Source organism: Myotis davidii, unplaced genomic scaffold (assembly GCF_000327345.1).
Source record: "Myotis davidii unplaced genomic scaffold, ASM32734v1 scaffold6, whole genome shotgun sequence".
In the NCBI taxonomy this organism is placed as follows: domain Eukaryota; kingdom Metazoa; phylum Chordata; class Mammalia; order Chiroptera; family Vespertilionidae; genus Myotis; species Myotis davidii.
Window position 1 is genome coordinate 4258028 of NW_006383011.1, and position 15095 is coordinate 4273122.

Genomic DNA, 15095 nt, shown 5'->3' on the forward strand with positions numbered 1-15095 from the left:
TGCCAAGGTGGGTTCGCTATCTGATCAGGGCACATACAAGAAGCAACCAATGAATACATAAGTAAGTGGAACAACAAATTGATGTTTCTCTCTCTCTCTCAAATGAATGAATAAATATGAAAAAAGATAAGTTGACAGCCTTGGCTGGCGTGGCTCAGTTGGTTGAGCGTTGTTCCATACACTCTGAGTGGTCATTGATTGATTCCCCATCAGGGCACAAGCCTGGGTTGCAGCTCCATCCCCATTTGGGGGCTTGCAGGAGGCAGGGATCAATGTTTTTTTTTTCTCTCTCCCTCTCTCGTCCTCTGTCTCTAAAAGCAATAAAACCATATTTAAAAAGAAAAGAGAGGAGGACATTATTTATCCTTCAATGTTGAAATTGGAATTTATTTTTAGGCTTAAAATATTGTATCATAAATTTTAAATGAAGAGCAGGTATATTTCAGTTTTTTTATAGAATGGGAATTACACTTCACCTTTAATCATTTTAAAAAATATTTTATAGATTTTTTACAGAGAGGAAGGGAGAGGGAGCGTTAGAAACACCGATGAGAAACATTGATGAGAGAGAAACATCGATCAGCTGCCTCTTGCATACGCCCAACTGGGGATGTGCCCGCAACCAAGGTACATGCCCTTGACCAGAATCGAACGTGGGGCCCTTGTGTCCGCAGGCCAATGCTCTATCCACTGATCCAAACCAATCAGGGCCACCTTTAATCATTTTTAACATTTTAAAGTATTTTATGAATACAAAAAGAAAAAAAAGAATAAGTATGAACTAAATATATGTATTCATCATTCCAACTCACCTGGACTGTTTTTGCAGAATGATCTGAATGATTTAAATTGGGTCTATCTGCATCTGGATCAGACTCTGTCTGCCTCAGGGAAGTATGCTTTTTTTTCACAAGATCTGCATCTCTATTGTATGAGTATCCAAGTTTAGATGTGGGAGATAAACTTGTTTTTTTGATAGGTGATTCAGGATCTGTTCTGCATTCTAAGGGTCTAGAATTCTCTAATTTTTCTTGCTCCAAGTTACTACTGATGTCCAGAGTCTGAAGCTTTGGCTCACCTGTCACCTCACAAATAAAGGGTGGCGACACATCCTTCTTTTTATCACAAACATATAAATCACTTAATTCTAAAGTCTCAGCTTTCAATAGTCTCTTCTTGCCTAACAAAACTTGCGCGTGAGTTGAATCCGTACTGTAACATATTCCTGGGTCATCGGAACCTGAAGTCCTTCCAGAGCTCTGTTGGGACTTTTGGGGTTCTGTGTCACTTTTAGTCCTGCGACAGTAAGGGGAGGCTGTGCTTGGACTAAGATGATCATCAGGAGTCTGATGTTCACTTTCTGACTCTCCAACCCCACTATCATTTACAAATACAGAGTCGTCCTGTGATAAGAAGTCTACGGCTGTGCTGGTAGGCTGCTGCAGTTCAGGTTCCTGTTTCAGATCACTAAGCTCTGCATAGAATTTTTCTTGATCAACAGAACTGTTTGTATCTGTTTCATAGTTTCCAACTTTATATGTGCTTTTACTGCTGTTTTCCTCTATCTGAACAACATTTAGTTCTTGGCCACTGAAATGTGCCCTTATTTGATAGAGATAAGTCATAACAGTCAGTTTGTCAGGAATTGCTAATAAGACCATGTCAGAAGGTTCCAATAACCGGGAAATTCCTATGCTGGCAAATCCATCATATGCCTTCAAAGGAAAGAAAAAAAAAGATATATTTAACAGTTCAGATATTCCATACATTTTAAAAACAGCAAAAAAAAACACACACACACAACAACAACCCCAATTAAACAAAAAACAACGAATGTTAATTAAACTTAATGTGGGGAATGTTTCACAGTGATTCAAATATTGAAACATGTTGTACGCCTGAAACTAATATAATGTTATATGTAAATTAAATATCAAAATTAAGTTTAAAAAATGAATAAAATTAAGTTACCATAAAAAAACAAGCAGCAAAATTTTAGTGGATTTTTGTTGTTGGAGGGTACATGACAACTACATGAGCAAAACAAAATTCCAAGTCATAAATTTGTAAAAGTGGGGTAGATCCCAGAGAAATTTCCTTAATATCAAATGGAATGTGGTTCTATCTGCATCTTATTTTATTTTCCAATAAAGAAAATAAGCAAAAAAAGAGAGTTAAAACAAACAAAAAAAACCTTAAAATTTATTGTTTAAGATAAGGAATTAAGTTATAAGAAATAGTTCATTTGGACTTTATCATTCCTATCAAACTCTCTTTTCCATGGTCATGTAACTGAAGTGACTCATGAAGAATAAATACAGCTGGATATTCCAAAAGAACTAACTCCTAGATTACGTAGTATAAAACAAGTCTACAAACATAGCAACTTTTTAAAAGCCCAATTGAAATTGATTTTCATAATTAAAAGAGGGACTTAATTTCACTTCATCCATTTTGGAAAGAATAAAATGTTTTGAGTAGTTGAAGATGTGAGGCGGCACTGTATTATTTTTGTTAGCCTTTAAGTGACTGTGGCATTTCAGGTTTTTCTAGTTTTGAAGAATCAAAGCTGTTTCTCAATTTACAATTAATTATTAGTATCCTGGCCTAACCCTTGAAAACAGCATTGCGTTGCTAGGAAGCATTAATAATATGGTTTAAGGTTTAGGCATATTCTTGGAGAAAGTAAAGATCCTTTAGTTATATTCTTACTTTGGGATATAAAATACCTATCTTTGTAACAACCACGATGTAGGATCATAACTCAAAGTTTTTCTTAAAAAAAAACAACACATTAGGAAATCATGTAACAATTAAGAAGAAATCAGTCTTTTGCACTTACGTGTTAAAGTGCATCACTACCTTTGAACTTAATCCTTGTCTTTTTTGTATTCTTCCAGTAGTTTAATAAATGTTATGGAATACGTTAGAAAGAAAAGGAAAAGTAAACTGCGATATTAAAACCACTTCAATTTTCATAGCCCTATATTTCATAATATAGGTACCTCAAAATATTTACTTGAGAGAATGTCTCACTTGGTGTGCATGTTTAGGCCTGTTTGTTACTTTACATGTTTTAGGAAAATTAAAGCCATTTTCCTCCTTATGTGTCTTGACAACTAGATTAACAGGCATCAATTGCAGACCATCAGGAAAAGCACCACAAGCAGTATTCTAAACATTTCCCAATTATCTAAAACACTGACATATTGGTTAAGATCAGATGTCACAGATAAATACCTTTTTTATTCAGCACTTTTTACAGACCTGGGAAAAATGATTAGCTTCCTTGTGGGGAATCTCCTGCTGGTGTTCTGCTTCCTGTAACATTTCATTTTATGCACACTAATTGCACTAAAGAAAAACATTTAAAGACAAACCAGGTTTCTTATAAGCGAGGTCAAGACTTTTAAAGGAATTTTCCCATAGCCTCTTCTGCTATGGTCAACCACCTACTATCTTTTTAGCTATTAGTGTGGGGAGAAAAAAGAGGTATTTGAGAGAACATTGTTTTATTCGGTCCTAGATATTACTTAATTGGTAAGGAGGAATCATTGCTAGTTATGTTATACATCTGTATGGAACTTAAAACATAAGCATTGTTTCTCCTGCTGCTTTAAGTTCAATCAAGGGCAGATGGGGTTATCAGAAAGAATTGTGTGAAGCCGGAAATAAATCTGCAGGTAGCAACTGATACTCAATGTAGATATTAGGTAAGAAGTTGCAAAGTGATGAAAAAAAAGACTGTATAACAACTATTTGAATCGTGCAATGAATAGGATCATTAAAATTAAAATCCTTTCAAGACATGATTATCTGCCCTGAAAGATCTAATTGAGAAAAAATTTAATAGGATATTCTCCTTTATGTCATAATGTGTAAATCCAAGGTATGCTCATCATTATTAAGTTCCTGAAAAAAAATAATGTAAAGAAGAGTGGCTTAAGCCTTAATGAGTTCGCATACTCTTAAAAATTATTTAGATAAAAACGTTTCCTTTTCAAAATTTTAAACAGTAACCTGAAAGCTTCACTTAATAAAAATAATGATTTATAATGCTTCTATCTGCATTTAAATTAGCTTAATATTTTATTCAAATGCAAAAACGCAAGTAAAGAACTGTCATATCTAAAGATATAATTTAATCGATGAAAAACAAGTTCTCTAAAATTATATGATATAAGCTCTCTAAAATTATACAGAAAATATTTTATGAGAATGACTTACTTTGCAGCATGCCCACCATAAAGGTGATTTCTATAAAGAAAATCATATTTTTTTTTAAGATTAGATTTTCTTGGGTAACATATTTCAATTAAAAATGGACAGTTTTTAAATGTATTTCCTATGGCCAACATAATAACAATACATTTGCAAATAAATAAGAATTTTTTAACAGTAATACAAATTTTTGGTATTAGAGAGCAATAAAAGTAAAAAAAATATTTTGACTTAGTTCATTGAACTTCTATCAAAGTCTCCTTTTATTACTGGTTGGTTTTAATAATCTAAATAATTATTAATCACTTTATCCCATGAATTCTTTTGGCAATGAATCCCTTCTCAGAATAATGTTTTACATGTATAAAATACATAGATTACAAAAGAAGCCAATTATATTCAAAAATAAAACTATGAAAATATTAGCAAAATTCAGTTTGAGAAACAGTAATATATGTGCTTTTATAAATGCATTAACTACTGTAATTTTGAAGAAGTGATGAGCTTAAAAGGTATTGGTAGATATTTACAGCTGTACAGTGACATGAAAATATCTGAAATTCTAAAGGTGATAAAGTCTCAGTCATGGTTGATCCTACAGTAGATTATTGCCTAAATTTATAATTGAAGGAAATGCTAACTTTTAGTTAAACATTTGAGGAAAATATATTTTTTCCACTAGCCATGTTCAAGTATGCCCTGAGTTCTGTCCATAGCCCCAGGTTAGGAACTCCGGTTCTGAGACAATACATTTCATTAATTTAGCAGTTGAAGAATTCAATTAAGCACAACCCCTACCTCCCCAAACAATAACACTGAGTACTACTGTGTGTTGAGTTAGATGATTCCCTGTTTTTTCATTTCAAGGTGCACAGACTGTAATATTGTGCTATTGAGGGAAGTTGTTAAGTCAGCCTGCTGCCATACTCAGCTGGCCCTGGAAGGCTCTAGCAATTCAGCCCTTGCACAACTACCTTGAGGGCTGAAAGAATCGATATCCCCCAGATACCAATTGGGAAGCTCTGAGCTCAGTATATTAATTACTCATGTGGGGAAAAAATTGCAGTTTACCAGAAAATAAAAAAAGAAACCAATGTTCATATCATTTTGTTTCTAGGAACACAGGCATCCTTTTTTGGCTTAAGGTTCCTGACCTCATCCTCTCCCAACAGATTTTTCTAAACTCATAATAATTTATGGCACAACCACTATGGGTGCACTTTTTAAAAGCTAAATTCTGAATAAAAGCAATATGGTTTAACAAATATTTAACAGGTAATGAAGTTCATACACATAGTATAATCTGATACCAGACTGGCACTCGTGATCTTTAAAGGCCAAATAAGCCATGAATCCTATTTGAATTGCAGGAAGGGAACTACCTTCTGAGAGCTGCAGTTATGACCTCGCAAACAATCTCACTTCCACCAAATTAATAAAAGCCTACAGAGAAGCCAAAACTACAACTTTTTTTTTCTTGGCAATTCTTACCTTTTTGTTGTTCTCTTTAATATCTTGAGGATTCAGAGACTTGTAGTCACTGAGGGAGAAAATGGCACAGTAGGATATATACAGTATTTTACAAAACAGCTATTTTTAAAACAAACTGAATCTAAAAATTTGACACTCAATAATACCCAAGAGTAACTAGCAACTTCACAGCAATTCAATCAACAAAACTAATTATGTGGGAAATGAACAAAAATAAACAAACAAACACAAAAACAGTGATTACATGTTTCATTGCCTGAAGCTTTCCATAAGAGAAGTTAAGGCAGGGAACCAGAGACCTTGACAACCAAATAGCCTTGACAACCAAACAAACCATGAGGCAATACCTTGTCAATGTACAAAGAGTTACAGGTTTCTTTGTGTCATATAATTTTAACACTAACCCAATTTCTTTTTTCATCTACTTCTCTTTCTAAATTTAAAAAAAAAATCTTTATTGTTGAAACACTAACCCAATTTTTATAATAATTTAAAGTTCTTTGTATGAGATTAAGAAGAAAAATAATTTTTTAAAAAACAGATTTTTTAGGTATCAAGAAGGAAGGACTTTTTTTTCTGGCTTGCATTTCTTTCTTTTTTAAACTATTTTTATTAATTTCAGAGAGGATGGGAGAGGGAGAGACAGAAACATCAATGATGGGAGAGAATCATAGATTTGCTGCTTCCTGCACGCCCCCTACTGGGGATAAAGCCCACAACCCGGGCATGTGCCCATAACTGGGATCCTTCAGTCTACAGGCTGACACTCTATCTACTATGCCAAACCAGCTAGGGTGGCATGCATTTCTTTCAAAAAGAAGAGGTGTAGGTAATAAAAAAGAAATATGAAGTCAAGTATTTCAGGACACGTGTTAAAATTATCTTATTTTTTTAAAGCTATCTTTTATTTACAAAATACTTATAGGGAATGAAAATTTTTACTTACATTAAATCCGGTCTAAAGTGGTGTAATATTGCACAAAAAGATAAACCATTTCTCCAGGATGTAGTAAAATTTGTGATTTTTACTCCTCGATAGTTTTTCGTAACTTCTTTGCACCACACAAGCAGTGACTGACTAGCATTTGGCTTTCGCCCCAAAATAGGACTTGGTATAGGACTTGGCTAGAAAGAAAAAGATTATAATAGAAAATTAATATTAAATGACCTTTCTAGATCATTTGAACCCTTCGATGTAAGTTTAGGTCCTTCAAAACTGTCAATTCAAGGCAACTGTAACCCCCAAGAAAGAAACATGAATTATAAGTTATTATCTTATGGCATTCACCTGGCAAAGATGTAGGTATGCAAGATTAGTGGAAACATTGTATTAAAATATTTCAACATTTCAGGATGAATATATGTATAACTTGCACACCCTAAAAAAAATTTGCCCACATGCAATCATGTACAAATATAGTTCCTTTTTTGACTAAAGAATAATGTATTTGGAAGTCTAACTGTGACATAAATTGTTAGTAATTGAGAGATCAAAACATAGTAATCATATTCAATGTAGATAGCAGAATGATAATCATAATCAAATGTATTCTTACATAAATTTAAAGATGGCAAAACAAATTTAGAGTTATTATCAATAGTCAGGTGTTAGTAGCACAACAATATGTAATTCGTATTTGCTCAAAATATCTTCCAATTATCAGTTATAACTACTTTTAAATATTAAGTCACTTAGGAGTACATGTTTGTATGCATGTGTTTTAAATCTGAAGCATATACTTGGCTTTTCCTTGTTCAAATACTTAAAACAACAATGACAGCAAACTTAGACCACAAAATAAGATTTTTACCTAAACTCTAGTTATTCTTAAAACAATGCCATTTTCTTTAACTGTGTAACAACCACATTTTGTGATGGGAACTGTAGAGACTGATACAACTGAAAACTTAAAAAGAAGACTACTAAATGTTTCTGGACTTTGACTCTTGCTATCAGTTAAGAGTATTAGCTGTAGACATAATATAGAGGCCCTCTAAAATAAGGTGAAAGGAGAATAATTATTTATCCCTAATATCATTTAAGTTTAACAAGCAAATTATTCTTGCCACACAGCTTGTTTAAAAAAGACCAATGATGCCCCCACTTGACAAAAGCATGCTAGTGCTAGACAATTAAAATTATCAGCCCCACATAGCCATGATTTATGCATTCACTCTTCCTGTGGAAGACTACTAAAGAACACCAAGGACATAATTTCTTACTTTTTTATTAACTGTCAGATGAACAGATTATGTAAAAAAACAAAGAATCTATTGAAGTTTGTTCTCTAAATAGTCTATACAAAGTCAATGCTGAATAATTCACAGGTCATAAAAGACAAATTTTTATTAATTCTATTCGATATGAATAAGTAGGTAAAATGGAATTCCCAATATAGTAAAATATTGACCTTAAAATAAATAATAGCTCTCTTAACTATCAATCTAACATGTATAAAAATTAACTATTAAATCTTTTCACCTAATGGTGTCTTTTCACTGTGACTTTCAAATCCCTCTTAACTTGAAAATAGAGTGGCAAGCAGTCTATGATTGAGCTAGGAGATCGATAAACTGGGCATAAACACATTTTTTCTTAGATTTTATATTATTTAAAGGATTGTTTTTATTGAAATAATTTTTGTGATCCAGCACTTTCTCTTCTGGATACATACCTGAAAAATCTGATAACACTAATTCATATACATATAAATACCCCTATGTTCATTGCAGCATTATTTATAATAGCCAAGATATGGAAACAACCTAGTGTCCCTCTACAGATGATTTGGTAAATATACAGAATACTATTTAGCCATAAAAGAAGATTAAATATTGCCATTCGGGACAACATGGATGGATCTTGAAAGTATTATGCTAGGTGAAATAAGTCAGTTAGAAACCAACAAAAATGCATGATGTGGAATATAAAACAAAAAACAACAAATGAAATTACAAACTAATAGATATAGACAACAGAATGGTGGTTACTGTAGGGAAGTAGGTGGAGGGAGGACAAACTGGGTAAAGGTGATCAGATATGTGGTAATGGAAGGAAACTAGACTTTGGATGGTGAGCACACAATAGAGTATAATGTACCAAATTATAATGTCATACACCTGAAATTTATCTGATGTTATTAACCAGTGTTACGTCAATAAATTTAATTTTTAAAAACAGAATAAAATATTTTTTCTGTATCGAATTATTATTTTAAAGCATTGATTTATTCCAAGTATGGATAGCATGTAGATGGGCCACTAACCTGCAACTATCATTACATTGATTCACTCTAATGATCAGTAGCATGTACATAAGTAATGTACATATGTCATCATCATATTACAATCTAGCAGTGGTTCTCAACCTTCTGGCCCTTTAAATACAGTTCCTCATGTTGTGACCCAACCATAAAATTATTTCGTTGCTACTTCATAACTGTAATGTTGCTACTGTTATGAATCGTAATGTAAATAGATCTGATATGCAGGATGGTCTTAGGCGACCCCTATCAAAGGGTCGTTCGACTGCCAAAGGGGTCGCGACCCACAGGTTGAGAACCGCTGAGAGTGTTTTTCTGTACTTAAAAATTAATGAAAACATACCATGTCATTATGATTTTGAATATATCCTGTTTCTAAGAAAGGCTCAATATGAAAAGACTGGAAGAATTAAACTAAACTTTGGACTTACCCTAACACCAAACCCTTATATTAAAACATCTCACAATAAAAATAAGTCATATGTATTAAAGAAACTTTGATGAAATCACAAGCACTAGAAATTGCAGAAAATTGAAGTACAGCCATTTTTCAATGAAGTCATCTACTTCACAACTACTGACCTTTCATCTTATATTTTTCAGAGGGTCACAAAGAACTAAGCAGGTAAGTCAGTTTGAAACCTTCTTGCTATTGCTGGCTCCTGATTTTGTAGTAAATGTGGCAGGTTGTTCCACTTCTTTGTCTCAGTTCCCTCATCTATAAAATGGGGATTGTAATGGTACTCATAGTGTTGTAGTGACAAGATCTACTTCTCCCTGATCCCATCCAGCATACCCCAGACATGGTCCCATCTTATTGCGTTTGCACAGATTGTTCCATTTGCCTAGATGCTCTCCTCTTAGGTATCTGCATGGTTAACTCCAATGCAACCATCTCCATTTGAACACCCTAATTAATAACACAACCCATCTCCATCACCCAAACCCAACTAGGCTCTCCTGACTCCCCTTACCTTGCTCTATTTTTTTTCCCGTAGCTTATTATCTTCTTATGGTCCATAGACTTTATTTTGGTTATTTCCAAAATATGCTTATTGTTAACTAGAGGCCTGGTGCATGAAATTCATACATGGGGGGAGGGTCTCTCAGCCGGCCTGCAGCCTCTCCAATCCTGGACCCCTTGGGGGATGACCGGCAGTGGTCCTCTCACAATCCAGGACCACTAGCTCCTAACTGCTCACCTGCCTACCTGCCTGATTGCCCCTAATTGCTCTCCCCTGCTGGCCTGATGACCCCGAATTGCTCTCCCTTGCTGGCCTGATCCCCCTAACTGCTCTCCCCTGCTGGCCTAATCGCCCCTAACTGCTCTCCCTTGCTAGCCTGATCCCCCTTACTGCTCTCCCCTGCTGGCCTGATCGCCCCTAACTGCCTTTCCCTTGGCCCCCATTACCGTGGCTTTGTCCAGAAGATGTCTGGTCTAATTAGCATATTACCCTTTTATTAGTATAGATGCTTATTACCTGACCATCCTCATAAATAATCGGACTATGATAGCAGTGATTTTAGTTTTTGTTTATTAATTGAACCCAAGTGTCCAGAACAGTTCCTGGCACATAGTAGGCACTCAGTAAATACTGCTAAGTCAATAAATTCATGCAAAAACACTTAGCCCAATGGATGACACATAGTAATTATTCAGTAAATGTTAACTGCAATTATTATTACTGCCACCAATGCATTATTAGCGCTTGAATTCCGATACCTGAGTGTTTTGAAAATGTTAAAAGACATTAATTTCTCCAAAATAAAGAAAAATTCTGTAAACAAAGCTTTAACTATAAGGTAATCTTGATATTCTATGTGCAAAATGGGGCACTTGGAATTTTTGGCAATGCAATTATTTCTGGTGAGAGGAAGACATAAAAATCTGGCCATTAAGCATAGAACCAAACTTTGAAATGTTGGAACAACTCTTTAAAACTTATTTCTTGTATGTTTGCAATGACAAAATATATGAGAAGGCATCTCCATTTAACATATTGGGAAAGTAAGGCACAGATATTATAGTTGTCCTTTTTATGCACAGAGAAAGAGGAAATTTATAAAAGCTATTCTAATTATAACTTTATGATTAGAATGATCAGTCTGCTCAGTCAGATGATCCTACCAGTTCTCTCTCAATCAAGCCACTGTATAGACGAAATTTCACTGATCTCAGTTTAACTGAGAACTAGTTAAATGTCAACCATGATTATAGAGCCAATTTGAAGTGGTGACAGTAGAGAAGAAATAGGACTTGAGGCCACGTTTCACTTAATGGGTCTATGTTCTGATATAGATCACCTTAATGTATTATTTCTGTTAACATATTATATATTAAAGAAAGTAAAGTCACCTAGTTATTCTTACTAACAATAACAACAGGCTCTTTTTAAAAAAATCAAGTCAAATAACTTACTACAAAATTTCCTACATTTTAATAGTTGTAAGAAATTTCAATTACATTTTTTTGCTCTACTCCTCTGATTATAGTTGCTTTCTCACTCTCTTTTTAAAATATGTATTGATTTGAGAGAGAGAGAGAGAGAGAGAGAGAGAGAAACGCCAATTGGTTGCCTCCAGTACGTACCCCAATCAGAGATGGAACCTGTAACCTAGGTATGTGCCCTGACTGGGAATCACACCCAAAACCTTTTGGTGTACAGTATGATGCTCAACCAACAGAGCCATCTGGCCAGGGCAGTTGCTTTCTCTTTTGCTGTCTCCTCTTCTTCCACTGATACAAGCACATATTCCTCTAGGTACTGCTTTAAATAGTTTTCTCTCCCCTCACTTTGAGCTGATTCACTCCCAGGATTGCAACTATCACTTCCATGCAGATGATTCCCAAATACATTTATAGTTCAATCTATCTCAAGTTGACATTTCCAGCTGGCTGTTCTTCCTCTCATATAAAATTCAAACTCAATATGTGCAAAACCATAATTATAATCTTTCCTTACAACCTGCTTCATTTTTATTATGTTTGCAAATGATACAGCTATTGTCCCAACTGTCTAGTCTTTTAGTCTCAAAATCAGCTTTGAACTCCTTCAATTATCACCTCTTATTAGTTAATTCATGAGCAATTTTGATCCTGTGGTTGAAATGTTTTTATAATCTTTCTTTTGCCTTGTGCACTGTTGGTAGGAATGTAGATTGGTGTAGCCACTGTGGAAATTAAAAATGGAACCAACTGCCTTATGACCCAGTGATTCCACTTTGGGCCATTTATCCAAAGAAACCTGAAACACTAATTGGAAAGAATACATGCACCTCTATGTTCAATGCAACACTATTTACAATAGCTAAAGTTTGGAAGCAACCCGAGTGTTCATGGAATACTACTCAGCTGTAAAAAAGAAGGAAATCTTACCCTTTTCAACAGCATGTATGGACCTGGAGAGCTTTATGCTAGTGAAATAAGTGAGTCAGAGAAAAACAAGTACCATATGATTTCACTCATATGTGGAATCAAAAGAACAAAAAGAACTAGCAAGCAAAACAGTGACAGACTCAGAGAGCAGGCTGACAGCTGTTGGGGAGTGGGGAGTGGGGTCAGGCTGGGTGAGGGAGGGTGGAGGGATTGAGCAAAGAGAGAGCAAAAAAAGTCATGGACACAGACAACAGTGTGATGATTTCGGAAGTGGAGGGAGGAGGGGTCAGGAGAGGTAGGTGACAGAGGCTATAGGGGGGATAAATGGTGATGGATGGAGACTTGGTTTGGGTGGTGAACACACAACACACAATATGTTGTAGAATTGTGCATCTGAAACCCGTTTAAGCTTGTTAACCAGTGTCACCCCAATACATTCAATAAAAAAAGAAAATGAGAAACCAGTTAAACTAAAGCATATTGCTTAAGGATTTATACTTAAAACTAGAAAGCAAAGAACAAAGTGATTTCAATAAAATTATGACAGTGATTATCTCTAGGAAAGAGGAAAGAGTTTAGGATAAGGGGCACAAAAGCAGATAGCTTCTGGAGCTTTTGCAAAGATTTAACTCCTATGGTGTTTAAATAGATATTCACTTAATATAATTTGTTAAGCTGTGTATTAAGTCTTCTGTACTTTTTGTATATATTTCACACTCACATTACGTTTCACAGCAAAAGGACTTTAAGAAGAATACTGGAATTGCTGGTTTTAAAATGATGAAATAAAAATGGCAGTTCCCCAGTTCAATTTAAAAATTACTTAAAGGTAACAAGGATAATGAGAAACCGAAAAGTACCTTTTTTCAGCATAAACTAGAAGATGTGTAATACTGAAAAGCAATATATGGGGACGTGTAATAAATAAATCAACAGTTAAACTTCCCATATCAGAAGAATTGAATATAAAAAAATAGAGAATATAGAACTGAGTGTTAAAATTAAAAAGCATAATATAAAATATGATGCCAGAACTATAACCAAACATATCTAATACTTATGTAGAATAGAGAGTAGAAATAGGCTCACATACGACAGAAGTGAGGAAAAGGATGGACTTAAGGACTGTGTGAAAAGGTTGGTGGCAATATTAACAAATGTTGCTTTTTACATTGTGTAATCAAATGTGACAACATTTAGAAGATCTTCAAGAGTTGGGAAAAATCAATGTTTTACAAAGAAACAATACATGAAGTTCTAAAATCATGCATCAATAAGATATCCATTTGAAAATGCAAGACAGACCAATGCACTATTTCAGTTTCCACATTGTAAATAACTTAAATTACCTTTTGTGAGTTTTGGTGTAGTATTAAAAAAAGACAATTCCAAATTATTTGAAATATCTATTAAAATTATCTTTTCTTTTTAAAATATATTTTTATTATTGATTTCAGAGAGGAACAGAAAGGGAGAGAAAGAAACATCAATGATGACAAGGAATCACTCATCAGCTGCCTCCTGCATGCCCCCCATACAGGGGATTGAGCCCACATCCTCCCTCTTAAACCAATAAAACATATATATATATACCCAAAGTAGTCTATGTTTTCTCCTATGTTGTCTTCTAGTTTTATAATTTTGTGTTTTACATTTAGGTCTATGATCTATTTTGATATTAATTTTTGTGATGGTTGTAAGGTCTGTGTCTAGATTCATATTTTTACGTGTGAATGTCTAGCTATTACAGTGCCATTTGTTCTATTGTTTTTCTATCCTCTACTTTATCTTTGCTCTAATATTTATTGTTCCTTCCTCTGCTAGTTTTGAGTTTAGTTTGTTCTTTTTAAAAAATATATATTTTTATTGATTTCAAAGAGGAAAGGAGAGAGACAGATAGAATCTTTGATCTGCTGCCTTCTGCACGTCCCCCAAAGGGGATAGAGCCTGCAACCTTGGGGAATCGAACTGTGACCTTCTAGTTCATAGGTTGATGCTAAACCACTAAGCCATACCAGCCAGGCGAGTTTAGTTTGTTCTTTTTCTAGTTCCTTATGTTGTAATATTAGGTCGTTGAATTAGGATCTTTATTTTTAACCCAACATAGTCACACACTGCTATTCCAATATACAATTAATTCTTAACATTATTAATATATTTTCTATTCTTGGTTTAGACTAAGTCTTTAAAACCTAATGTGTAAACCAAAGTTATAATAATACTATATTTTAGATCAATATATATATTTTTTAAATTTAGTAGTCTCTTAAATTGTAAAGAAAACAAAACAAACAAACAAAATATATATATATAACGCAAATTTATCCGGGACGCCTTAACAGTCACGACCGGCTCCAAGCCTTAATAGTCATGACCGGTGCAGCAGACACACACAGGGCTGGGGGCCTGCTCCCAGCAACCGCGGTGCAGCTCGGAGCACACCTCCAGTGGACACACACAGTGGGGCCTCTGCGTGTGAGCTGCAGAGAAAACACCTTTTCTGACTGCTCATTGGCTAAGCTCCCTGTATGCCACTGGTAATATTCTTGGTAACTTGGGTAATAAGAATCCAAGAAGGTGATCTAGGGTTTTTCCACCTCACTCCTGGAGGAAAAAACAAAGGTCTGCTGCTGGAGGGGCTAAGAAATGTCATATCCTGCCCTAGCCGGTTTGGCTCAGTGGATAGAGCCTCAGCCTGCAGACCACAGGGTCCGGGTTCAATTCTGGTCAAGGGCATGTACCTA

At 34.7% G+C, this 15095-nt stretch overlaps 1 protein-coding gene across 9 annotated transcripts in view; it reads right to left on the reverse strand.

Moving 5' to 3' along the window:
* The window catches only part of EHBP1 (EH domain binding protein 1), a 310384-nt gene that overhangs the window by 114700 nt on the left and 180589 nt on the right, over nucleotides 1-15095 (reverse strand). For 6 of the 9 annotated variants that reach the window (XM_015557893.1, XM_015557894.1, XM_015557892.1 and 3 more), the window contains 4 exons: nucleotides 6659-6837; nucleotides 5713-5761; nucleotides 4228-4257; nucleotides 813-1715 (listed from right to left, as the gene is read on the reverse strand). In XM_015557893.1, coding sequence (XP_015413379.1) covers nucleotides 813-1715; nucleotides 4228-4257; nucleotides 5713-5761; nucleotides 6659-6837 — 1161 coding nt within the window. The remainder of the gene's footprint in view (nucleotides 1-812; nucleotides 1716-4227; nucleotides 4258-5712; nucleotides 5762-6658; nucleotides 6838-15095) is intronic. The other 3 variants (XM_006778555.2, XM_015557898.1, XM_015557897.1) reach the window with 1 other exon arrangement.